At 36.6% G+C, this 26,950-nt stretch overlaps 1 protein-coding gene across 1 annotated transcript; it reads right to left on the bottom strand.

Annotated features, from left to right (window-relative positions):
• Positions 1-4,185: 4,185 nt before the first annotated feature.
• On the bottom strand, positions 4,186-25,179 carry LOC306878522 (dual 3',5'-cyclic-AMP and -GMP phosphodiesterase 11A-like; the record flags this gene model as incomplete). The annotated part of the gene is made up of 20 exons (XM_079430964.1): positions 4,186-4,464; positions 4,546-4,629; positions 4,736-4,810; positions 5,126-5,189; positions 5,272-5,349; positions 5,690-5,790; positions 7,834-7,924; positions 9,661-9,770; positions 11,342-11,449; positions 11,660-11,806; positions 13,138-13,188; positions 13,362-13,454; positions 13,603-13,670; positions 13,754-13,829; positions 17,635-17,755; positions 17,883-17,947; positions 19,978-20,118; positions 20,336-20,425; positions 22,235-22,393; positions 24,406-25,179. The coding sequence occupies 20 exons, from the start codon at positions 25,177-25,179 to the stop codon at positions 4,186-4,188; spliced, it is 2,775 nt and encodes a 924-aa protein (XP_079287090.1).
• Positions 25,180-26,950: the final 1,771 nt, after the last annotated feature.

The raw sequence follows: 26,950 nt of genomic DNA, 5'->3' as shown, positions 1-26,950 counted from the left end.
ACACGTTGCTGGGGTAAGAGAGCAGGACGACGAGGGATGCAGAATAATCAGGTACTTTAATGAAATAAACATATTAACAACAGGATTAACAGCATGAACATAACTTTAAAGAAACTTTATAGTAGTAGACGAAGACTACGACTGAACTGAAGGCTTATAAAGAACACAAACTAATGAGGAAACAAGATGATTAATACAAGACAGGTGAATGTAATAAATGATGATGAATCATTAACTAAACAAGGTCAGGAACTACCAAATAAGGGCAAAACAGAACTGAAAGGAAACAGACACCTGACAACTGCAAGACGGCAAATATTTAAGAATATTACAACAAAACAGTAGCATATTCAAAAATAAAGTATTAAAATACATAAATAAATGAAACATAATGTCAGCATTATATAACTGAGCCATAATTACGAACAATAAAAATAAAAAAGTATAATAAAGAAGAGTACAGTAAAACAATTTTATAAATGGTCCTACAGAGCAAAACCAAGCTTTTGGATGTTCCAGTTACTGTTTTTCTTTTGGCTTTATGGAAATGTGTCTCAATAATATCATTCAAAAATAATAATCTGGAAATTGGCCTCCCTCTCTCTCTCTCTCTCTCTCTATATATATATATGTGTGTGTGTGTGTGTGTCCAATAAGCAGTCCAAAATCATACCTGTAAATCTGTGTATAAATCTGTAAAAAGTCTGTAAATCTGGCCATATTGCTGCAAACAATGTCTGTATCAGCTATTAAGGTGTGTAATTAAATGTTGAATAGCATATCTCTGCTGTTGAATTTTGTAAAATTTATATAATCTTGAGCCTTGGTTCTTTTATATATAATACAATATGGGAATATTAGTTGGTAAATGAGAGAACTGGTTGTGAGTATGTTGTTAAGGCACAGTATATACAGAGATTGTGAGCTGAAACACACAGAACCAAAGTTATTATGCCTCATTCCTGTTCTCCATGTTGGTTGTAAAGCCTCAGGAAAGCAGCTGAGTCCCTGTTGAATAATAGATTACAGAGAGCCGAGCTGGATGCAGCCGGCCACGCTGCCTTTGTATCAGCCGGCTTGTCCGTCCGGCACAAAGCCTCTCTCTCTCTCTCTGCAGCTACAACTTCAAACACTCGCTTTCATCAGTCCTCACACTTTCACCCAGGCCAAATATTTATGCATATGCTGTTTTACATAAGCTATGCTCACTGTTTATGAGCTTGGCTTGTTACAAATTGCAGCATATCTTTTATGCAAAACTCATATACATGAAAGGTTAGGCTGGGAAATGAGTTATGAACTAATATCAGTCATTTGCACATAGTATGTTTCTGAATGATAATGTGAGCAAAGTATTTGTCATGCAGGACATTTACATAAGAAGTTTAATTATTTAAGGGGTGTTTTAAAACCATCTGCATGCATCCAATCACAGATCGCCACACTCGCTCGCATCACAGTGTTCTTTATTTACAAAAAAGCCTGAGGAATATGATCAGCAATCTGTCTGGCGAGAAAAGACCCTGTGTGTGTACCCCTTACAAACTGCACAGTATAACATAGTTATTCATGTGCCATCTCTCTAAAAAAGAGACAGATTGAGGCACCAAGTATGATATTTATGGAAGCGTGTTTTGTCACCATGAAAAAATGTCACTGCTCAATTCTGACTTTTTCTTGCAATTTTGAGAAAAATAAAAAGTCTCAATTAATTTTATTTTGTATTCTGTGGTGTAAGCAAAATGCAGAATTGCAAAATACTGTATAAATGCAGAATTCTGAATTTTTTTTCTCACAATTTGAGGTTTACATTTCAGTCTGTGGTTTATATCTTGCCATTTTTATTTTTTGAAACGGAGTAAAAAAATAAAAAAGTTAATTGCTACTTTTTTTTCCTCACAATTACAAGTTTATATCTCACAATTCTGACCTTCTTTTTCAGAATATTTATTTGAGTTTATATCTTGCCATTTAGATTTTTGTGATTTTTTATATATATATATATATAACCTCAGAATTGTGAGGAAAAAAGTCGCAATTACCTCATTTTTAAAAAATATTATTTTATAAAATAATATTTGGTTACACTTTATTTTAAGGTGTCCTTGTTACAGTGTAATTATTCATTTAAGTGCTGAGTAATATTAATTAACTACATGTACTCACTATATGGGTAGTGATAGATTAGGGTTTAGTTTAGGGTTACTTGCATGTAATTATGCACAAATAATTGCTATTATAATAGTAAGTACATGTAACGTGTAAAAAAAACTAAACAAAAAAAAACTTTAAAATAGTAACTTTTTTTTCTTTTCTTTTTTATGTGGTCAGAAACAAGCTTTCATAGATATATAAGCATTTTATGTTAGCTAATAAAATATAAAGCTATTTGTGGCCTTCTTTTTTAGTGTATGAATATAAATGGTTTTCTTTTTTAAAATGTTAATTCATAATAAATGCAAAAATAATTACATTTCATTTGAATAAGGCAGACAGACTGAACTGAAAGAGCATAATCTGACTGAGTGCACATAAGAAAAAAACATTAGTAGGACAACTGCAACACTGAGAGTTTAACTCCCATTTAAAGCAGAAAGCTGCTGTTGTCAAAGCTCTGAAGCATGCATTTAATGGCATTTGTAATGCTTTCAAAAACACAAAGTTCACATATTAAATTGTAATGTAACAAACGTAAACACTAAAACTCACATTCCAACAACAGGTTTTAATTTTGCATGCAACAAATTCAGGTTTTTAGTATTGTGAGAATTGACTTTGGTTCATCTTAGGAATCAGCTATCAAGGACGAATCCCTAATAGCTGGTTTAAGACAGAGGACTTCACATTCATTCCAGATAATCTTCTGTTTAAATCTACATTTACTGTATTTTTCACAGTGAATGTTGTTGTAATGTAGCCTATACTGTTTTACAAGGACCTGATTGACAGGTAAAAGAGACAGATGCATAAATAAACATTCAACAATGCGTATGTATAATGTTCAATATAAAATTATAGCACAATCAGCAGTTATAATAGTGTTCCAGTGTTTCCATGCAAGTCTAAAGAAACAACAGCAAAAGATCACAGTGATATTCATTTATACATTCATCAAATCATGCTCAGTTTCCGCATCTGAAGCATAGGAATCCTATCAGCAACTCTGTTTTATCTTCATATAATGCCAGGTTTTGTGAAAGCAAACTTGTAACTTGCAATATAGCAGCACAGACTCACTGAACAAGATCTGAGCATTTGAAACACTTTACTGCTATTTCTCACATTACATTTGTTGTGCACCTGAACTTCCTGCACATATTCACAGTTTTGTCACATATACCATATATTTTTTTCTGAGATAAAATCTCAAAAATATGGGTTCTTAATAAATATTTTCTATTTAAAACCAGTCATTTTATAATGTTTTTAAATTGTGCTGTAAACGATTGAAGTAATTTTAATAGAAATCTCAAAGCAGCCCACATAAAAAAGTTTGGTTAGCAACACATTTTTTCATATACGAACATAGGAAAAGTGTCAGTCGTCATTACTCGGTTCAGGGTTTCTCAGATGTGGGGTTTAGAAACCTCTGGGGTTCATGAGTTGATGAAGCTAATAATTAATTAAATCAAATCCAAAACTAAAATAAATGGTGCTGCACACTTCGTGATTTATCTTAGTGTGATTATCCAAGGCTGCAATTTAATTAAGACTCGTAAAATTAAAAAGTTAGTGTAAAATGAAATTATTTTTATAATTATCAATCATTTATTACTTCATTTGTATTAACACTAATACTAATAAAAAATAATAGTAATAATAAAGACCCTGAAAGAGGTCTTAGATGGTTTCATCAGCAGCAATAAAATATATGTTTTCATATGAGCTATGACTCTTAAAATCGCCATATACCAGTATGTCAAATTAATGCAGTATATTTTTTGGACAATTTGTGCAGCCCTATATATAAATAATTTTAAAATAAACATTTATTGAAAAAATATGAACTATTGTATTTGTTTTGTAAAATAAAGTCATTTGACCATTAACCAACATCAGATCATTATGAATGTAAATGTGTGGTTAGAATATTAATATATTAACTTAAAATCTCAGCGTATAAGAGGTTCAGGAAAAAGTAGTTTGGGAACCCCTGACTCAGTGGGCCGTCCTTTAATCGCCACATTACGCCTCATATTTGTAATTGGCTACCATGGCTTGATTTGGCTCCACGCAGTGGGTGGAGTCTTCGCTCTGATTGGTCACCTCACTCTGACGTGATTCTGGCTCGTGGGTGGAGTCTGAACACTGAGGCGATTCTGTCCCTCCTGCCTCCAGACTGGAGATGCACTCAGAAGCTCTCCGTGTTTGCTGATAGGACCGACAAAGCTCCTCCCACTTCTTTCGGTTGGCATCAATTCCATCTACCATCGGCTGAAGCTTTCTATTCAACTTCACAAGAGCCTATAAAATACATTATCACCACTGTATAAAAGTTAATCACTTGGAGTTAATTGATTTGCTTTATCTACTGAACTGTTTTACCTCATATAATGGCTTGCAAATTCCATCAATCCATTCTAACTGAAGCACAGGAAGCTCATCTTTACGATTGCGGTCAAAAATGGCCTGGATAGGAGAGAGCAAAATTGAATTGATTTTGACTGAGTTGATTGACAAACCAGCTAATTTAATTTTAAAACACAAAGTTATCTGTTGGTAAGACAATACATACAGCCGGTGTCAACTTCAGCTCTGATCTTTCCCTGTCACCTTGTTCAAAGAATTCACTGGTCACCAATTCAGCCACCTGGAATTAGAAACATAGATTTATGACATTGTATTTTAATGTCCATTATGATATGACCCCGACATACTCTGCAGTGGTTTCAGAGAATATGCAGTACAATCATTTTCTTACCCTGTTGAGAATTTTTCTTTATAAATCTGACAAATTTGTATATATTTTGCCATTCTTATATATGATGATGCATATAACTATTATATGATGATATGTATATTTATTCTCTCAAAACAAATCTTATTTTCTTACAATTTTCCCTCTCAAATAAGATATTTATCCTGGAAAACAAGACAAAAATGGAACAATGTGGGTCGATCTAACCTGTTTTGAGATCTCCCATGGTCGAGTCACGGCACCCAAGTCACACGCAGTCATCAGCATAGACCTGGTATGTTTAAATATTTATAGTATTTTAACAGCAGGTCCTGGCATTTCTGTTATCAATTTTAAAAGTTGTAGATACTCACCTGAACATGTCTCTATGTTCTTCATTACTCCAACTGAACTGTCCCGACAAAACACACTCAAAGAACTTGGTTCTTCTTCTTTTATGTCCAATGGATTATGAAGATAATGAAAAAAATAAAATCCAATACTTAATTTTACTTAATTGCAAATTTGACCATTTAAGGTTCTGCATTCAAGTTAATTTTATTTAATGTTCCTTAAGGCATCTTTCAGATCTACACCAGGCTTTCAGGATCTGAACAAAAGTCACAAAAGGGGCTTAATATGCCTCTTCTGCCTCTATTCAAAGGGCGCCTCTTTGTGGCCTAAAGGTGAATTACATGCATCTAGTTGAATATTTAGAGCAGTTTGAAGCTGTGGGGGCTACCTCTTTTTATGACTAAATTGAAACACATGCTGTTTGATACTATTACTTACTTGAAGTACAAGGTGAGATCTGTGGACAGAATGGCCTGTTTCAATAGCTGCATCATGTTGCTGTACTCTTTGGAGGACAGATTAGCAAAAATGTTGTGACCCTGTAAAAAAATAAAAAGGAGAAAAAGATGACAAATGTTATATCCAATAGTAAGGGAAGATTGGGGCAAGATGTCTAAATTGGCAAACTGGGTCACTCGCTTAATCTAGTGCAAATGCATGACAATGTGAGGAGGGAGTAACATTTCATATATCCCTGGAACATTGATGGTTGTATATTGAATGAATTTGTTCAGCTTCTTAAAAAAATAATAATGTAGTTCATTACATGAAATTATTTGGAAGCCTTTTGATTATTTAGGAGAGAAACTGTTTGGTATTTGGTTTGTCCTGCATTGCTTTTATGTCCATATTTGTCATTGATCATTTACAATGGCACAGCTTACTGCTAAAATGAGCCAACTTACCTTTTTAAAATCTCAGCGGGGAAGAAGTCGTATTTCTGTGGCCATGTGCTTTCATTTAATTTTAGTTGATAACAGGCATTTTAAAACATAATTAGATCTATAAATTTGAGCTTTATCGGACAGCTTAACCCTGACAGAAGCCTGTCATACAGTATGGAATAATAATAAAAAAATTCCAAAATAATAATTAAAAAAAAAAATTATTTTCAAGCATCATTTGATACATCAGGCTTTCTTCTTAGGCCCAAACTGAGCACACATATGCAGTTTGGTGCAGCTGCTGATACTTATAAGGCCAAAAAGTACAATTAAATTCTGATAGCATTATGTTAAGTCAATGAGATCTTTATATCAGTATAGCAGACTACTTGCATTAAATGTGTATAAATATAGTCTCCATAGCGATACAAATATCAATAATATGTCTTAGTAATATTATATTAAAATGCTTAGTTTTATGATCAAAGCTCTGTAGTTTTATTGTGGAGGATGTACAAATAAATGTTCCTCAAAAGCCTGATTTGTAATATTTTATTATTAATTTTAACATGATTTTTCTGAAAATGATGTATGGATAATCAAGTAAACCTACAGCATGTAGCTTCAGTCCAGTAAGTATCATCTTGAAATATTACTAGCAATATAAAAGGTATTCTTATGTTTACTCTATACGGATTTAGTAAAAATTTCACAGCAAAATGCATGATTTCCACAACCAGTGGATTTTTTACAAATTCAAGGCCTTTTACTTACTAAAAAAGTATAGACTGTAAATCAGATGACAAAAGGCACATAAAAGGTCATGTTTATAATTTAGAGGCCTTAGAAATTAGTGTATCAAATACAGTATGATACAGTAGGCATCGGAAGGTTAAGTAAAATGTGGCACAGCTTTACCTACTCTCCTAAAGTCTACAGCAAGTAAAGTTTGGAGAAAGCAATCTCTCATTCCAAGTTCTAGTGCTCCTATAAAGCCTGGTCTTTTCTGATGAAATAAAGCCAATCGTGAAACCAGCAATCTTTTCACACCCCTGAGTATCATTCATAAAGAGTGTGTCTCCAAAGTTCTCTATGCATGTTCAGTCTCTGGGATAGAAAGCAATTTCTTTCTCTCCTTGCTTCAGTGCAGCTGACCCAAGAGGGGAATCTCCTTAGCACAGTTAATTGGTGTTGGTTAAAAAAGCTCAATGGACGTCTACAGGAAATCGATACAGAGCTTGGTCATGATTAAACAGCTCAGAGCTAAATCAGCCACTTAATCAAACGCTGACATCTATTTGCATTCATTCCATCCACTGAGACGTGCAAATGTGGACGAAGGTAAAATAGGTCATTTATGCAAATCCATTACAAAAGAAGTGTGAGAGAGACTGGTTATTAGTCCATTGCTTGACAATATTCATTGTGTTCTGCAGATCATTGTTTTCACAAACACTGGAGTCCAAAAGTGTGAATAATAATTTCAGTGAAAAGTCAAACTAGTATTCATTTCATAATTACTTATTATTTGTTTTATTTGCTTTACTGAATATTTGTTTCATTTGCTTCAGCTAAGTAGTGAATATACCATGGACTGTATAATGAACAAATCTACAATTCATTGCAAATAAGAGTACATAAGAGTACAAGAGTTCTGTACTGCTCAGTACTGAGACCTGACCTGACAGACATGCTCACCTCACTCTGCAGGATCATGACGGCGTGGTTGAAATGATGATGCTCAAGTGTGGCAGATGTTCCGTACAGCAGCGCTAGTGCTGACCCAGACCTTTGGGAGCACAACAGAGATCAGATCCAGAACAAGAAGCACATTATGTTGCTGTACAAACACACAGGTCACGCTAAATAGACTGCACTACAAAAAAAAATAAAAATCACTTCATTAGCATTGTCTTGTTTTCCAGTAAAAATACCTTAAAACAAAATATATTTACTTAAGAGACAAAATATATATTTTTTTATTACTTTTAGAAAATATCTCTTGAATAAAAAATTTCTTAAAAAAATTAATTCAAGATAAATTCAATTCAAGTTTATTTGTATAGCGCTTTTGATGATACAAATAATTGCAAAGCAGAAAATTTTAAGTTTCTACATTATATTTAGGATTAGGTCATTAGTGGAGACTATGGTAGAAATGCACAGTAAGAATCATGCAGTTAGTTACAAATTACAAGTAATCAAACAGACGGTGAACACTATTAACTGCAATGTGTATATGCTACGATAAAACTTTGCGATTGCAATTAAATTTTGCGATTGAGCAAAATTTGGTAATTTTATATGTTGTTCCAGGGTTAGCATCATCTGAGGTCATCTGATAAATTCTCTGGAAACAATCTGTAGTATTTTATGCAAATTTTCATTCTCAGATATACTTATGTTTAAAGGTGTGGCGTCAATATGTGTTTTTTAAACTAAATTAATGCTTTTATTCATCAAATATGCATTAAATTGATCAAAAGTGATGGTAAAGACTTTAAAATAATTGCGATTCCCAACCCTATCTCATGGCAATTCGTACATATTTTACGAGGTGGCTAATTCGTATGAATTTATACGACCTTACTCATACAAATTTGTAAGATTTTTGCTAAATCCTATGTATTTTATGAGTTCCCCAATTCGTATGAATTCGAACAAACGACTTACCCCTAACCCCACCCCTAAACCTACCTGTCACTGGGGTCGACAAATCGTACAAAATCTTATGAGTGAGTTCGTACGAATTCATATGAATTAGCCACCTTTGGTCGTGAGATAGCATTGGATTTCAACAGAATATTAAGCAGCACAACTGTTTTTTAACATTGATAAGCACCAAATCAACATATTCAAATGATTTCTGAAGGGTGATACTGAAGACTGGAGTAATGGCTGCTGAAAATTCAGCTTTGCATCACAGGAATAAATTACATTTTAAAATATATAAAAATGGAAAACAGTTAATAATTGCTAATAATATTTCACGATATTACTGTTGTTGCTGTATTTTTAAACAAATAAATTCTATGCATAAATAAACAAATACTGCCTTGGTGAGCACTTGGTGAGATGTTTTTTAAAAACATTTTTAAAAATCTTACCAACCCCAAATGGTGGTGTTTCATGCTTTAAAAATATTTAGACATTCTAAAATGTTAAACTAAATGCAAATAATAAAATGCAAGTAGCCATGTAAACATGCAAAATTAGGATTGCAAAATAAAAAAAGACTTTAGCCTTAAAAAAAGGGAGGAGAAAACACCTCCCATGTTGTCGTTTAAGGCTGTGCAGCCAATCAGAAACTCCAGAAAATTGGCACAAATTGGTCAGTCAGTAGAAGTTAGTCATATTAGACAGATGCCAACACTGACAGGTTACATGATATGCCTCTTCCATGAACAATTTTACTTTTACATGACAATTTTAGTGCTGTGTTATACTGTTGGGTCATTATTTGAAAATACAAAGTCAAAATCTGAAGCCACTGATGTAATTTACATTGACAGACTTTTGACTCACTTTGCCTGAAAGGCGTTGTTTGTGCCACGATGGTCCAGGTCATGGCAGAAACACCCAACCATAAGCGCAAGAGTCTCGGTGTCTGTCAATACCTCCTGGAACCCAGCAGTCTGGACCACAAGAGAGATACCTACTACTGCAAATCCTCCAATACAGTGATTACATTATGGCTTGAAAGATCATTATTGATTTAAACTATGGGCATTTACAGCTTCTACCTGAGAATATCATTAAAGGGATAGTTCACCCAAAAATGAAAGACATTTACTGACACTCATGTTGCTCCAAACTCTTATGACTGTCTTTTTCAAAGGTGTTTTCTCTGCCATACAATGAATGTGGATAGGGACAGGGGATGTGAAGCAAGCAAAAATCACTATATGACTTGTGGGCAATATACAATTCAAACAATATCGAACAGAATTAAAGCCGTTATTCATTGAATATATAGCCTTACCTTGTGAAAATAAAGTACACTTTAGCATACTTTAAAAAGGAGTACTTATTCTTGAAATAATGTACTTCAAAAGTGAACTAAATGTAACATTTCTGGACACTTGCATGTTAATTGCAATGAAATTAAAATGTATTACTGTTTAAATGTATTTATTAATCTAAATGCAGTTTTTTGTAGGCACTTAACTAGGACTTAAGTATATCTTAATATGCAATTTCATAATGATTTCTATGGTCTTCTGTTTTAAAATATGGTTATAGTATGCTGCTGAATGTGCTGACAAGGATTTGTGATAAACTAAAATATGCTTTATTGTCATTTCTATTGAAACTTGCATGTCATGCAATTAAACATATTTAAATTAGTGCTGTCAAACGATTAATCGCATCCAAAATAAAACATTTTGTTAACATAATATATGTGTGTGTACTGTGTATATTTATTATATATATATATAAATACACACACATGCATGTATATTTAAGAAAAAATTTACGTTTATATATTAGATATATTTATATAAGTAATTATTTATATGAATATAAATATATACACGTAAATACATATAAATATTTTCAAAATATATGCTGTATGTGTGTGCTTTTATATATACATAATAAATATACACAGTACACACACATACATTATGTAAACAAAAACGTTTATTTTGGATGTGATTTATCGGGATTAACCGTTTAACAGCACTATTTTAAATATATTGGTTATTATTACACATTTGTAATGATTAAGTTGCAATTTAGTCCATTTCAAATACATCAACTTTAAATATAATATTGAATGACACACCACAGTTAAAATGATAATGAAGTACTTTTCAATTACATCAAAATAAGTGTACTTCTTTTAAAGCATGTCAAAAGATTATTAAAAGATGATGATTTAAATAGCACTTATTGTATCATCTTCAAGTACTGTTTTTTAAAAATACTGTTTTTTTAAAATAATTAAAGATTTGAAGTAAATAACAAGCTCACATTCAATATACTCTAATTAAGCACTCTCCTTTTTCACAAGGGTTGAAAGTCTTATTTGACCATTCACTTTCATTGTGCAGAAAAGAGCAGCTTAATTAAACATTCTACTATTTTTGTGTTCCACAGAAGAAGAAGGTTCACTAAGGGTGAATAAATGATGACTTTTCATTCATGAGTGAACTATCAAATCACATATCTCAGGCCACTTCGATCATCATCTGTGACTTACGGTGATCATAACAAACATGCACTGCGAGACGTTGAAGGCATGCCTCCAGTTGTGATAGGCTACGGTGCGGTAGTTCTTCCTCACGGTAAGCAGCCAGCGGCACAGCACCTGAGCAGGAAAAGAAAGGCAAGCTGTAGTATTCACACCACAGCTCCAGACCCTCCCCGTGTTCCCGAAACCAGCCTGCAGCACAGTCTCTCCCCAATCCATAACCCAGCGCTCCCTGCTTCACACAGCATACATATGTAAGCAGCATTTCACTCTTCCAGTCAGTATAGGGTTGGCGTTTGGTCCCCGCTCTGATGGTGATTGCCTCACCTCATAATCAATTTTGAATTTCTGCACGACACCGAGCTCCAAAAACATCCGCAGGGAGGCAGTGATCATGGCGTCGTTGTCCAGAGAAAAGTCATTAAAGTGGAACTCATCAATCCCGAGCTCACTGCTTAGGGGAATCTTAGCAGCCTGAGAGAGGAGAGGGGACAATCTCAGCAACTCCAGTAGCAAGGCAATTAAACACCAGAGCAGAGCCTGATCCACTGAGGGCTCAAACAGAAAGAGTATATTACACTCTGCCTTTTCAATTATTAATACTTCAACTCTCTCAAGTCTGGGACCCACCATCTATAAATTTCTAGGAAACGTTGGGCGCTGTGATGTTTTTTACACTTCTATCTCTCTAATGTATGAGTTTAATTTGAAGTTTTCATCACGACTCTCTGGAGAAAAAGTTTCTATATGCTACTGATCTGGGAATCTTATACCAGCCTTTTATGGATGTGTTGTATCACATTTTGTTGTATCACGCTGTAAAGATAATAATGTACTGGTCATATACAGTAAGTTGTAATGCTGCTGATATTAAATTCAAATTTGCTTTATAGCAAGACAGGCGTTACAGCGTATTGCAAAAGCATTTGTAATATTTACAACGAATCAGATGTTGAATTAATAATTTATTAAATTATAAATTATAAAATAGGTAATTAAAGAGAGCTTTACTTTTTGCTATAGTTATAGTTTATTTAAACAGCTTTATTTCTATGCAACAGGACATATAATACACAAAATAGCATGTGACAAATAAGTTTTAAATGAACAGATATCTTTAAAAAAAATTAAGTAATCAATAAAATCATTATTTTTGTTGTAATTTACTTGAAATACAGTATACCGTTCAAGTGTCTTATGCTCACCAAAGTTGCATTTATTTGAAAATATACAGTAAAGTAACATGAAATGATACAGTAAAAATAGTAATATTGTGAAATATTATTACAAGAAAAAGAAGTTTTCTATTTTAATATATCTTAAAATGTCATTTATTTCTGTGATGGCAAAGCTGATTTTTCAGCATCATTACTCGAGTCTTCAGTGTCACACGATCCTTCAGAAATCATTGTAATATGCAGATTTTGTGCTCAAGAAACATTTCTGATTATTATCAATGTTGAAAACAGTTCTGCTTAATATATTTATGGAATCTGTGATAAATCTTTTAAAGATTCTTGATTTACAGAAAGTTCATTTATTCAGCATTTATTTTAAATAGATTTTTTTTCTAACATTTTAAAAAACGTGTTTACTGTCACTTTTCATAATTTTGCCTCATTTCTGAATAATACAAAAAAAAACTGTACTGACACATCATTTTTAAAGGTATAGTAAATAGACCTGTGGTCAATAATGTTTCAACATCTAAAACTTCACATATATAACAAATTTAAAACATTAGTATATTTTCAGTGCTGAGGAATCTAGTTTGTATGGACTTAAATTCCATATTTTAATCTTACCTTCAGTCGATCAACCTCTGCCTTGGAGCATGTAGCATGATAAGACAACATCTGGAAAAGACAGAAACAACAATACACTATGCACACTATGTAACCAAACCACGCATGCACAATAAATTCTCTCTACTGGTCTGACAGATTTATATTCAGGCAAACAATTTAGCTGTTATGTTAATGAGCAGTTTAAAACCTAAAAAGAAATACCAATAAGAGATATTACTCACATCTAGAGCCACAGACTGCTTGGCCCAAGTCTTTTTAACCTGGTTATACATCATTGTGTTGTTAATGCCCAGACCACAGAAAATAACAAATGCCTGTGAGGAACAACGGAAAGGAAAATTACTCATGCGTATGATTTATGACAGCATCAGTAATGTAAGCAAGTATGCAAGGCTCTAATTCACATATAAAATATTGACTGGCCATTTTATTCCAACATCAAATATTGGAATAAAGTCACACCTCAAATAACCTTTGATCTGCATCATTAAATGTCTTCCTGTCCAAGCGATTCAGAATCTGGGCAACGCCTAAATAAAGTAAGACATTATTTTAATTGTTGTTTTTGTGGGTTTGTATATAAGCAGTTAAGCACTTGTGTGGGGAAACTCACCAATAATCTGATGTGTCCGATTCCAGATGGGGACGCATAAAACTGATCTGATATGAAAACCAGAAGCCTGGTCCGCCTGAGTAGGAAACACAATGCTTACATGGTACGGGTGTGTGTGTGTGTGTGTGTGTGTGTTTGAGTACACTTGGGTTCATATACATGCTTAAAGGTGCTTACACACTTGTGAAAAAAGAAGTGCCCTTAATTGTATTGAACTTTAATTTTGTTTTCTCTATTTCTCTATTTTCTCTCTCTTTTTAGCTCTATTTTTTTAAAACTGTACTTGCAGTACACTTTTATGACTAAGGTTCCTTAACACACAAAAGTGCACTTTAAAATACATTTCACAACATTGTTTTAATAATCTTTTGTCTTTCCTTTAAGAAATGCATTTATTTTGATGCACTGACTAATGTACTTATGCACATGTAAACTACTTCATATATTTAAATAGATGATATATGTAAAAAGTTTCAATAGACATACATTTACGTTTTACTTTACCATGAATGCTTGCCAGTACATTTGGCAGTACATTAATCAATTGGACAATTAAAGTTATTTAAAGTAATTATGAAATTACATATAAACATGTACTTTAGTCCTACTGAGGCGAGTAAAAAAAGCACTCTTAAGTTCAATTTAATTGTATTTAATATTAAATGTATACTATAATACATGTTCATTACAGTCAGTCAACACTTAAGTATATCATTTTCTTAATCTCAAAACCCCCAAATTAATGTCTAAAATATACAGGACACTTTCCAAAATAGATGAATCAGTATCACTTCCTATTGCAAAATGGGAGGCAGATCTAGCAGTAAACTGGGACCATAATTTCTGGTCTCAGATATGTTTAAAAACCTTTGAACTGATTAGAAATCCTGGTTTACAATTAATACAATACAAAATCCTGCATAGAGTGCACTACACAGGTCATCGGATGTTCAGGATGGGTCTTACAGCTTCTAACAACTGCTCACACTGTCAAGGCAATACACCTGACAATTACATCCACGCTCTATGGTTCTGTCCACCTGTTCAGAGGTACTGGTACAGGATTTGTGAAGATTTATCAAAGTCTGCTTGTTGGGCGACCTAGATGGTGTCACTACAGAAGGTAACACAATCCACATGGCTTTCACTGCCCTATGCATTGCTAAGAAGACTGTCCTCATGAACTGGAAAAATAAAAATAATCTTAATATCAACCAATATAGAAATCATTTGTGGGATTATATTAGTCTTGACACAGCTTCTGCTGCCACATTAGATCAATCTCTCTGGGCTCCTTTGATCAGCTCCATCACCTAGTGTGAGTGGGGGTCCCGATTCTGTCCGGCTGTGGTTTTTGCTGTTGGGGTGGCCATATGAGCTTGGGGCATCTGGGAGTTCCCTGGGGGTGGGTTTCTTGGGGGGTTCGGCGCTGGGGCTGCGATCTTGGCCTGGATGGGGTATTGGTGACTCTTGGGTGCTGTTTTTCTGGCGGCTGCATGCGGCGCTACTGGGGATGCCTGTGCCGGCAGACGTAGGTTGCCGGCCTGGCGGCTGCACTGTTCCAGGGTTGGTCCGGGGGGGGCTTAGGGTTCTGGGGGCGCTCTGCCTCCCGGTTGGGGTTACGGCTGGGCCTGGGGGGCTTGGGTCCTGGTTGGTGTGCCGCCGGGAGCATGGGTTGGTGCATGCGCTTGGGCCCGGCCCTGGTGTGGGGGTCTTCGATACATCGGTGCCTCCGCGGGGGGGATCCAATAGAGGCAGGGAAAACGGGCTTAACCTGGGTGTCTTATTGTCTTATGTAGTCTGGGAGTTGAATGAGTGATGGGGTGGGGTAGTTTTTCCTCTGCTGTGGGGTCTGGTGGGCCGCCCCGGGCTGCCATGGGCCCTGGTCTGGATGGGCCTGGGCCCCCCGCCCTGGGCAGATTTGGGGTAATGGGGGTGCCTATGGGGGTCAGCGGGGGAGCTGGCTCCAAAGGGGGGGGTATTTTGCCCCCTCTGATGCTTTCCTCCCCATCCCTAAGGCTTCACTTCTCCCGCTCCATCACACCAACACATAGGTAGGGTTTTGAGGTGCGGGTGTGTCGCTGGGATGCGGGGAAGGTGGTACTCCTCTGTCTCCTCGTGGCCACCTGCATCTCAATCACACATTACAGCTTAGACATTCTCATTACTTACTGTCACATGACACATACATATAGGGCCTTGGGGGTGGGCACACTGAATGGCATCCGGAGGGCGGTCTGTTCATTCAGCCTTCCCTCTGGTGCCAGTGCCCACTTCTCAATTTTAAGTTGCACATAGACATTGAGGGCTCTAGGGAGGGGACGAGCTGACACAAGCTTGTGGAGGGTGCCCCTCCCCTGTTTTAAAGCACCCCTGTTTTAAAGCACCTTAGAACAACACACACCAACACTACATTTGAGCGGGTGAGGTGAAGCATTTTTTTTTTTCTTTTATCTCACACCCCTGTTCTCTGTTCTCTGTCCGGGGCCGGGGGCTGTGAGGATGAGCTGGCCGCCCGGTCGGGGTCTGGGCTGGTGGTCTTCTCTGCTGCTGCGGGGACCGGGGTGGTCTTCCTGTCCCCACGCCAGAGCGAAGGGGGTTCAGCTCCGGGATCGGGCGCTGATTACCCCTCTGGGGGTGGTGGTGCCTGGATCTAGGAGTATAGAGTGCATATAGGGAGTGTGAGTGTGGGTACCATGTCCATTTTTGTGTGTCTACATGTGGGGCGAAGGTGAGAATATTCGTTGCGTGCATGAGGGTGGGAACGTATGCTTGTGTATATGTGTGCTTGTTCGTCTACGTCTATGTGTCAGGTCGGGCCTTAGACTCCACCTCACTCATCATCTCAGTCGACCCCCACCCCACCACCATGCCCTGCCGGTGGAGGATGCCGCCGGTGCGTTGGTGGTTTCTCGCGCCGGGGCAGGATGCTCGGGTGAGCGCTGGCCCACTCTCGGCGGTCGCTTGGCGGGGCCTGGCCCTACTGGCCTTGCTGGGCCCCGGTTGGGGGGTGGGGGGCCCTTGGATCTCCGGGCCCAGGGCTCGGTCTGCCCTGGTGTGGTCGGCTGCCGGCGGAGCCTGCGGGCTTGCCGCCACGGCACCCTGGGGTGTCTATACTGTGGCTGTCGGATGTCCCACCTTCGGGCTCTCCTCTGCCCTTTTCTGGGTGGGGGCCGCAGTTGTCCCTGCGGTGGTTCCCCTGGGGGTCCCGTGCCCTGGGGGGCCTCCGGATGTTTGGGGCCTGGGTCTCTTCCATGCCTGCTTCATGCCTTGCGGGATGGGGCTGTTGTTCCCCACACACACACTATTAAACATTTACATGGAGGAACCTTATGAACACAAGCGCGCTCACACACACAGGTGTACACTCAAGCATTCACATTGGTGTAAAAACGGGTGCTCACAGACACACATTGTTCTGATCTGCTGTTGCTTCAAAACTTATTTTGTAATATTAGTTATGCGTGTTGCTCAATAACATTTAACATTTAGAATTTATTGTGATTCATACAGATGTTGGTTGTTGCTGCAGTTTCTCTGATGTTGTGTCTTCTGTTGTGTCTTCTGTTGTTTTCTCTTTTTGTCAGCAGGTATCGAAGCAAATTGTCTGTTTTTTTTTTTTTTTTCCTCTCTCTCTCTATCCCCCATTCTCTTTTATAAGTATATAATTTTAAAGCATATTTTTCCATAATAAATACTTTTTAAAGTATGCTTAAGTGTACTTCTTTTTCACAAGGGCATACTACGTAGATGACTGCTGCTTGTATGCTTTAGACTCAACTGGCACCATGAGAGAGACGTGGGCTTGGAATCATAATTTGTTTTGGGCCAAGTGATCAAAATGAACATGAAAGTGGTCTGTGAAGGTGTGTTCTACTCACCTCAGCATCAAAGCGGGGATCCTGACAGACGTCACTGATGTTAACAGGCAGCCCAGTTGATGCTACCAACTCAGCAATGCTGTTATTGATCAGCCAGTCTGAGCAAGACACCTTCTCCATGCTGACTTTGTCAAATGCACACACATACACACAAACACACATACTGAGCTTGGTATACATTTGCTGAAATCCCACTTAGGTTATATATGCTAAGCAGTTTACCATATGAATAGTCCTGTTATTCTCACCTGATGTCATGATCAACGCTGCACAGTGGAGACATGAGCTCAAACGTCTGGGAGAACTTTACTACCTATGAACACAGTGAGAGAACAACTAGGTTTTGATATTTTCTCAAGAAAATATTCAGTGTTTGCTGTAAAACACTTGCTGTAAAGCAATGCAAGTGTCATTTCAAGCTATTCACTGTGCCCTCTACTGGATGAACGGTATACATATTCAGTGATAACTATACACAAAATACAAGTCACCTGCAAAGAAAAAGCACAGACTGTTTTTTATCAAGTCTAGCTATATAGAGCACTACAGTGATGACGTATTTTGTAGGCCAACCCAGAAATTAACATCACCCAGATTCCCTTGACAAAAAGGCTTTTGAGTTTTTGAGTAATGAGCTATATGTTTAAAATTCTTACATGTTTAGTACATCATGATAATCTTCAAAAATGAAGACAACTGTTATGAATTTTGAAGCCTAAATAAAATCACCAGAAGTTAAAAGCTAAACGTAGGCTACAAACAAGTGACATGACTTTAAAATCACAATCACTACGCTTAACAACTCTTTCAGTTTTTTATATTTAAAAATAATAATAAAAAAAATACGTTTGAGTTAGAATAGTTTGCAGGAGCATGATTATAAATACAATGAGGCTGTAAAAGTGGACTAGTTCTGCGTGATGACGTTTAAGGTCCTCAACAACCTCTTTATTCTCAGTTAGATACTTGTTAGAAACCACCTTTTTAAAAAGCTTTTAAAAAATCACAAAGTGATATAACTGATGTATTTTATGTCATATATTAAATCATCACAGTATCTATCTTAAAGGGATAGTTCACCCAAAAATGAAGATTCTGTCATTAATTACTCACCCTCATATCGTTCCAAACCCGTAAAACCTTCGTTAATCTTCGGAACACAAATTAAGATGATATGGTAATACTTTATTTTAAGGTGTCATAATACAGAGTAATTACCTAGTTAAGTACTTAGTAGTAGCTGTAGTACTTACATGAAATAAAATGTACTTACCATGTAACTAAGTTATGGAACAGCCTGTAATTACAGTTTGTAATTATGTAGATGTAATAAGCAGCTACTGTTACACATATGTAACTCTGTTGCACAGCTACTTGTACACTTAAGTACAATCTTGATACTCTTTATTTTAAGTAGCTTATGCCTGTGTAAGTTTCCGTAATTTTAAGGTATTACATGTATTTAAGATGTGCACTGGTGGGTTAAAATCAATCTAAGGTGCAGCTGGATAAGGTGTACAATATAGATACACATGAAGTACACTTAAGTACAATCTTGATACACTTTTTATTTTAAGTAGCTTATGTTTGTGTAATATAATGTATTTTTAATGTAATTAGAAAGGTATTACATGTATTTAAGCTGTGTACTTGTGGGTTACATCAAACTAAGGTGCAGCTGGATAAGTTGTACAGTATAGATACACATGAAGTATACTTGTTTTGAACGTTGTATAAACTCTGCAACACGTAAGTATCTGTGTAACAGACTCGTTCTGTTACATATGTGTAACAGTAGCTGCCTATTACATGTACATAATTACAAACTGTAAGTATAGGCTGTTCCATAGCTTAGTTACATGGTAAGTACATTTTGTTTCATGTAAGTACAACAGCTGATACTAAGTACTTAACTAGGTAATTACTCTATATTATGGACACCTTAAAATAAAGTGTTACCAATATTTTTGATGAAATCCATAGACAGCAATGCAACTACCATGATCAAGGCCCAGAAAGGTAGTAAGGACATTGTTAAAATAGTCCAGTGGTTCAACCGTAATGTTATGAAGCTACGAGAACACTTTTTTTGTGCGCAAAGAAAACCAAAATTCATTCAAAAAAACCTACTGACTGCAGGACAATGTAACCGGAAATGCTAAAATGCTAACCTATTACTGTGTTTAAATAAAGACTAATGTAAAAGCCAATGAGAGGATGCCCAGCTGAATCAGCTAAAAATGGTGTAAGGTGGAAAGAATGGAGAAAGATAAGAAATCACAAAAAATAAGGATGGACCAAAATCATGCCAGCCAGAAAAGGGGTACTAAAAAGCGATCTCACAGGAGAGTGGATGTCTTCTAACAGAAGCACCGAGCAGCGCTCACACTGCAGCAATGTCAGCGCGCGCTGCATGATCTTTCTCACGATCTTCTCCAGGTCCGTCTGCTCCTCAAACAGATCATTCACCACCTCCAGCAGGGCCTTGAGGAACAACAGCAACAGCTCGAAATGTATTCAGATAACACAGGCCTTCAAGCAGATGATACAATACTTGAAACCTTGAGACCTGAGGATTGTAAACAAGCTTACAAAATCAAGCAACACACTGTCTGAGACGGCTAGAAGTCTAGAGGCAGATTTTGAATCAGTCTGGAAAACTGAGTTTTATTCAGTAACATTTCTGCAGGTCTTGACTCACCCTGCTCCTCTCATACTCCTTGCGGGATTCGGAGAAGAGTTTGGCGTTGGAGATCGATATTCCACAGAATGGTAGATACATTTGAAGCACCTGTAGAGAGAAGTGTGATGCTTTCAAAGCTTTAGTCTGATTGATGCATGACGGTGAGATATTGAGAGGACAAAAAAACAATAGCAGAAGAACTGGAGGCATTACATCAGTTCATCAGTTTATTTCTAGGGCATTTATAACAGCACAGCCTGTGTATCTGCTTTCAGTGCTGCTTGGCATAAATAATTCTAAAGAGAAATTCTGTGCTATTAATTACTATCTATAGAGAGCTGTTTTGAAGCAGCGATGAAAGTGAAGGGCTGAGATGTGCAGGTACAGACTGACTTGTGCCCAGAGACTGCAGTACTGGATCTGCTGCTCTGAAATGTAAGAGTTGATTCTGAGGTATGGCATTCACATGTGCTGATTTAGCCAATGACAAAGATAACCTCTGTGTTCTGAGAACAATTTTGAGCAGGCGAATAGCAAATGGTTTTGCACCCTTGACAAGCATGGGACATAATTTGTATGGGCATTCCAAAAGAAAGTGAACAACTGAATCCCTTCATGAAGGACCCTTTCACGAAGGTTATATACACGATGTTCACTTCAAGGAATTTGATCATTTATGGTCATGTTACCCAGGGTGGCGAGTCCTTGCGATTCATTTTAAAGCTAGATCATTTAAGAATTCGAGTTAACATGTAAACAGAATAATTCTAGTTCTAGTAGTATTTTGTTGCAATACATTGCACATACTTTCGTCATGCATTTCACATGAAGTTTAAATATGTTTAAGAAATGTGTTTAATAGTAGATAAGTTAGGTAAATCCAACTATACTGCAGGGTCTTTTATAATTTTATCAATTAAAGAGGGAACGCACAACATATATAAAACATATTTTAAAATGTCATTATAAAATGTATATTCATTTGCATCGATTAATTTAACGGCAATAATAGGAACATTTCTGGAACATACACTGTGATGACCTGCAATTTACGTTGATTTGTCAATATTAAATAATATTCCAGACTTAAAACCAGTTAATGTAGATATTTCTGTTTTTAGGTTACCATTTTTTTCAGGGTAAGAACAGCTAATGGGGTGATGGACGCCACATTACATTGCACCGTAAAAAAATAGTTACCTAAAAAATGTGCTTCATATGGAAACATCTACATCAAATGATTTTATTTAAAGAAATTTTTTTATTTAACATTACTGAATCAACCTAAAGTAGGTTACACCAAAAAAACTAAATTTAAGGGTAAGATCATATAGCTCTTTAACGTAACAATTGCAGGTTACCGCTTTTTACAGAACCAATCCAGGTGAAGATAATGTCTAAATGACATTGTTTTTCAATGCTCCACTCACCGAGTGCACTTCAAACAGCTTCATGCTCCCTCTAAAGTTGCCACTTCAAGGGTTCTGTCATTTGGAGTGAGTAGGGTATAGGGATTCTCTCTTCCAGTTGGAATTTTCCCAATATCAGTTAGATTTTATATGTGCAGTAACTCAATAAATGTGCAAAATTACCACAGGGCTTCAACTGGTTATGTTTCTGTTTCTAAGCTTTTGAATAAAGAATAAATCAAATATGAATAACTCATTTTCTAAATCTAGAACTACTGGTACTCCAGCATAGAAGGATATTCACCAAGGTGCTAATTCATCGATCTCTTTTGATTTAGCACAGCAATTACATTCACACTCTAGAGTTTCTTTGCCAGTTAAAGTTTGGGCAATATAGTAATAGGCATCTGGAGAATGTAACAGGCTATAAATCCACTAGCTGGAGCAGATGCTTTAGAATATAAAATCAGCATGAAGCCAAGCGAAAAGGAGAAGAAAGCTTATGTACCTTCTCATCATCGTCAGTGAATGGAGTTCCGCTGGGGTTCTTGTTGATGGCCTGCACTACACCGATGACTTCACCGTCACTGTTGTGGATGGCCATGCACAGAATGGACTGAGTCTTATAGCCTGTCAGCTTGTCGATTTCATCACTGAACCGATGGTCCTACACAGTACAAAGGAGGCACAACATTGTAGCTAGATGCAAAAATAAACGTGCATTCATTATGACAAGTTATTGCACTGAAAAAAATGATTCATTGAATTTACAAAAACAATTTAAGGTAAGTGGTTGCAATCAATTTATTTTAGCTACATGTAAATAAACAAATTTAGTTGACTAACTTTTAACTAAATGTATTTAAATGGAGCTAAAATAAATTCATTTCAACCACTTAGCCTACCTTAAAAAAACATTTGTAAATTCAATGTATAATTTTTTTTTCAATGTGTATTGTTATAGAAAATAATTGTTAGAGATAATAATTAGATAACATTATACAGTAGATAATAACTGTAAAAGAAAATCTGTTTATAATTGGGTTGTTTTGATTTATTTTTTAATTATGTTATTATAAAAGACTACTTTTGAAAAATTGAACATTTTCCTTTTTTTTTTTTACGCATACATCAATCCCAAATCCACTTATGTACTTTACCTCATTCAAAACCAACTCAAGATGATTTGGGGAAAAAAAGCATGGTAACTCTTTGTTTTTACAGTGTCCTTGTTACATGTTACCTGTACTTTTAGTGATAAGAGTATATATTTCATAAATACATGCCATTAACCCTAAACCAAATCTAATTTCAAACCTATATTAAGTACATGTTGTCATTTAATATTACTCAGTATCAAGGACACCTTAAAAGTGTAACCAAAAAATGCTAATTCTTCCAACTTCACAATGGGGAATGGGAAAAACTACATGAAAATTTATTTGTAGTTGTTACATTTCAGATAAATCTTGTAGCATATTACATCACTTTTTAGGTGGTTTGGGGACAAACTGCATTCATTGCCACCAAAAGTATAAAATTCCAACTGAGTGATAGGATAGTGGCAAATTCATTGCACTGCATCAATGGATCTCCTCTGACCACAGTTTACTAGGGAAGGCTTGCCTGTGGCCATGATATAATGATGTGTACGCACGACTGGTAGTGTGCATTTGAAGATAGGGAAACAGCCAACACTGTAATCGTGATATCTTCACATGGGGAATGTTAAGTTCTTGAACCTTTTGACATAATCAAAATAATCAGACAGCGACTCAAAGCCTTGGCAGCAGAAACTGTACAAATCACAAATCTTTAAGGGCACATCTATACTATCCTCCATACTAAAGTTTAATATTTTTGCCATAGCTGTTGGGTAAACAAGAGAGCAAGCTAAGCTACTGAATATAATGAAGGTAGATTTTACTTGAAATACTGAACTTTTAAATGTTATGTGTTGGCCAAAACAGTGATTTTACATTTACATGTCAGCTCTTAAAATGTTTGTTTCATGAATAGTTTTGTTTCATAATTAATTTACTCTTTAAATGTAGCTAAAAGTCTATAATAGACTGCATGTGTAATAATGTTAAATAGTTTTTTTTTTTTTTTTTTTTGTAGCCAAGGCCTACTGTATAAAATAAACCTATACCTGATAAATAGTCACTGGAGTAAAACTTGTGACAACTGGCCCCGGGCTCCCCAATAACTTTATTTTTTATGGACACTGCACATAAGTCCCTGGCGCAAGCTGTCAATTTTTGTCTTGCTCGACGTAAATTATAACTAGAGTTAGCCAAACGTCAGTTATGCAAATGAAAAATAAAATACACTTAGTTTGGTGATTTGTTATGTAGCCTAATAGTCTTTCATAATTTTTTTTTTGTTTGTTTTGCGTACCGATCGATAATGACCACACAACTGTTGTCATGGTTACCTCTGGCGAAAGCGAAGTTATTTAGTGTCTATTTGGCAACAGGTAAAATTGCGCACCACTAACTTGTAATCTAACTTGTATAATTCCATAGAGTTCAAAATCCCTTGTTAAAAGGATATGCTTAAAAAAAACCTCTTAACCTTTTGCTTCGACGTTCTTTGAGTTAAACCATCAAACCTCTTATAATAATTCGCAACCACTGACTGCGCAATTGTCAGTATTATAATTAGTTGCAGTTCTACCTCGTATGCGTTCGGGATGTTGACGGTTTCTCCGTGTTCTGCTACATAACCTATGATGCCTTTACCCCACGGAACCTGCACCTCGTTTGAGTCCAGAGTGCTTGAAGAGGGTCGCACCGTCGTACCCGAGTGCACATCAAAAAACTTGGACACCAGTGTTCTCTTATGAGACGGTCCCTCCACTAGGAAAAGCGAACACCTGTCTGCGTTTACCATGATGCACACATTGATAAGAATCTTGTAGCTGAGGTTCGTCATGTCAAGCTCGTTAGAAATGTCCTTAACCAGCTCGAGAAAGAACTCCCTCTCGTTGGACTCTTTGAGTCTGTATTTGTAGTCAATGGCGCTGGAGGCATACTGAGGCACGTTCACCCGGGACTCGAGCAGCGCGCTCAAGATGTGCGCCGTGGTCGGCGGTAACGAACTGGCTTTCCGCAGCAGCGCGCGCCGTCGCATACTCGACTGGGACTCGTGCGCCGTGAGACTGACGTGCTCGTCGTATGTCCGGTGCGCCGTCATCGCTTTGGAGCGGGCGAAGTTCCTGCGGAGCTCCATGTGGGACGATCTGCGCTTCAGTCCGTCGGGGTTCGTGGGCCAGAAGGGATCCCTCGCGACCCCGCGTTTCTCCTCCGCCGGAGAGGTTTTGGACGGCGGATGCTCTTTGAGCCACCTGCTCAGGGTGTCACATTTTCCCTTCCTGGCGAGATATTCCTCAAAAAGCTCCGGATGGCAATCCAAAAATGCCTCCACGTCGGAAAAATCAAAAGTTGTCATATCGGCACAGCCAAAGTGTTGTGGAGTCGTCTACAGTAACGCTCAGCTCAATGTACTGCTTCACACACTTCACACGTCCATCTGCCATTCACATATCACTGTTCTTCAGCCTCCCTGCACAGTCTTTTATGAGGCTCGTGGAGATGAACAGTGAAATAAATAATTAAATATGACTGATGCGCGATGACGTTGAAGTATAATAAGCAATTATGTTCAAGCGGTTGGCAGGTAAGACGCAGATTTCCTCTGGGAGGGACCTAAATAAACATGAAAGCAAACGAAAAGTTGTCTGTTAAGTGTGCCTGTGACTGAAAATGGATGTTTCTTTTTGTGTGCCTGGAAGTTTTATGAATCTGTTTTTGTTTCGTGAAGGTCTTTTTTATAGGCGCGCGCCTGTGTGTGTGTGTGTGTGTGTGTGTGACAGACAAATAGAGAGAGAGAGTATATGTTCTATTACCTTCCTTTATTAAACACTTTTGAAGTAGCCCTAGTCTGAAAATAATGGCTGCTTTCATTTGTCATTAAAAGTCTATCCATAATATGTATATTCAGGATGAATAGCCCATTATTTCTGTTTGCACAGTCATTATGAATTTAATATTACAAAATCTGTGAACTGAAATGTATATTGCTTTATTGTCGCTGAAGGGAAATTTGTCTTGGACTCTATGGTGCTGTACATATACACATTACACAAGACATCTTCAAATCATTAAGTCAATAAGAGCAGTAAATATTAATACAATTTGCCAGATGCCAAAGTGACTTGAGTTCATGGATTCACTGGAAATCACACCCATGAGCTTGGCATTGCTCTATAGTATACTGTTTGAACTACAGGAACACTGAAAAATCACTGCAAAAAATAACATCACAAAACTGTGATTTGCCACAAAATAATACATTCCAGAAAAGTATATGGACCATTCAAATAACTTAACACAAAATAAATAGGGTGAACTATGCAAAGAGGAGAAGTTTTTTGTACATTTGCAATTAAGCACTGATAAAAGCTTCTTCTTCTTCTTTTTTAGCAAAAGTGGGATAGTAATTGTGGAATTACAGCAAATGAGTGTGCATCTTAAATAATACAATATCACATATAGGCCTGGTTTCACAGACAGGGCTTAGACTAAGCCAGGATTAGGCCATAGTTCAGTTAAGACATTTAAGTAGTTTTTATAAACATGCTTAGACAAAAACATTACCGGTGTGCATCTTGAGACACAACAAAGGCACTGATATATTTTAAGATCAGTCAATGCAAGTTTATTTCAGTTGAAACAGCTTAGACTTACATTTTAGGACTAGGTTTAAACCTTGTCTGTGAAACCGGGGGTTAAAAAAATTTTTCTATACAAATTAACTAAGAAATCAGTATATGCGTCAGCCTCAAAATTATGTCAGCTTAAAATGTTTTTTTGGAACATAGTGACTGGTTTATCTACCAGCCCTAACCACCTTGATCAGTTGAACAGTTTTAAAGAAGTGTCCCACTTGGCCTAAAACAGTGCTTAAAACTGTAAAGTATTGTTGTATATCTGCAGTAATTGGCCATGCAATCAGCTTTTAAAACCATCATAAATGGTTTATTTGAGTTTTGATTGTTCTCTATGATGATGTCAAAGAAAAACATTTTCAGGATGACAAAAGATCCTCTATGCGTATGTAAATGAGTAAATGACATTTATGTTATTTCTCATCTGTTTTAGTTAACAGTTCATCATTGCACATCTTCTCCTTCTATCCTAGTAATTTCACTCACTCACTG

The sequence above is a fragment of the Barbus barbus genome (genome assembly GCF_936440315.1).
Source record: "Barbus barbus genome assembly, chromosome: 12".
In the NCBI taxonomy this organism is placed as follows: Eukaryota; Metazoa; Chordata; class Actinopteri; order Cypriniformes; family Cyprinidae; genus Barbus; species Barbus barbus.
Note: the sequence above shows the minus strand (reverse complement) of the source record. Positions and strands in the feature narration are given on the sequence as shown.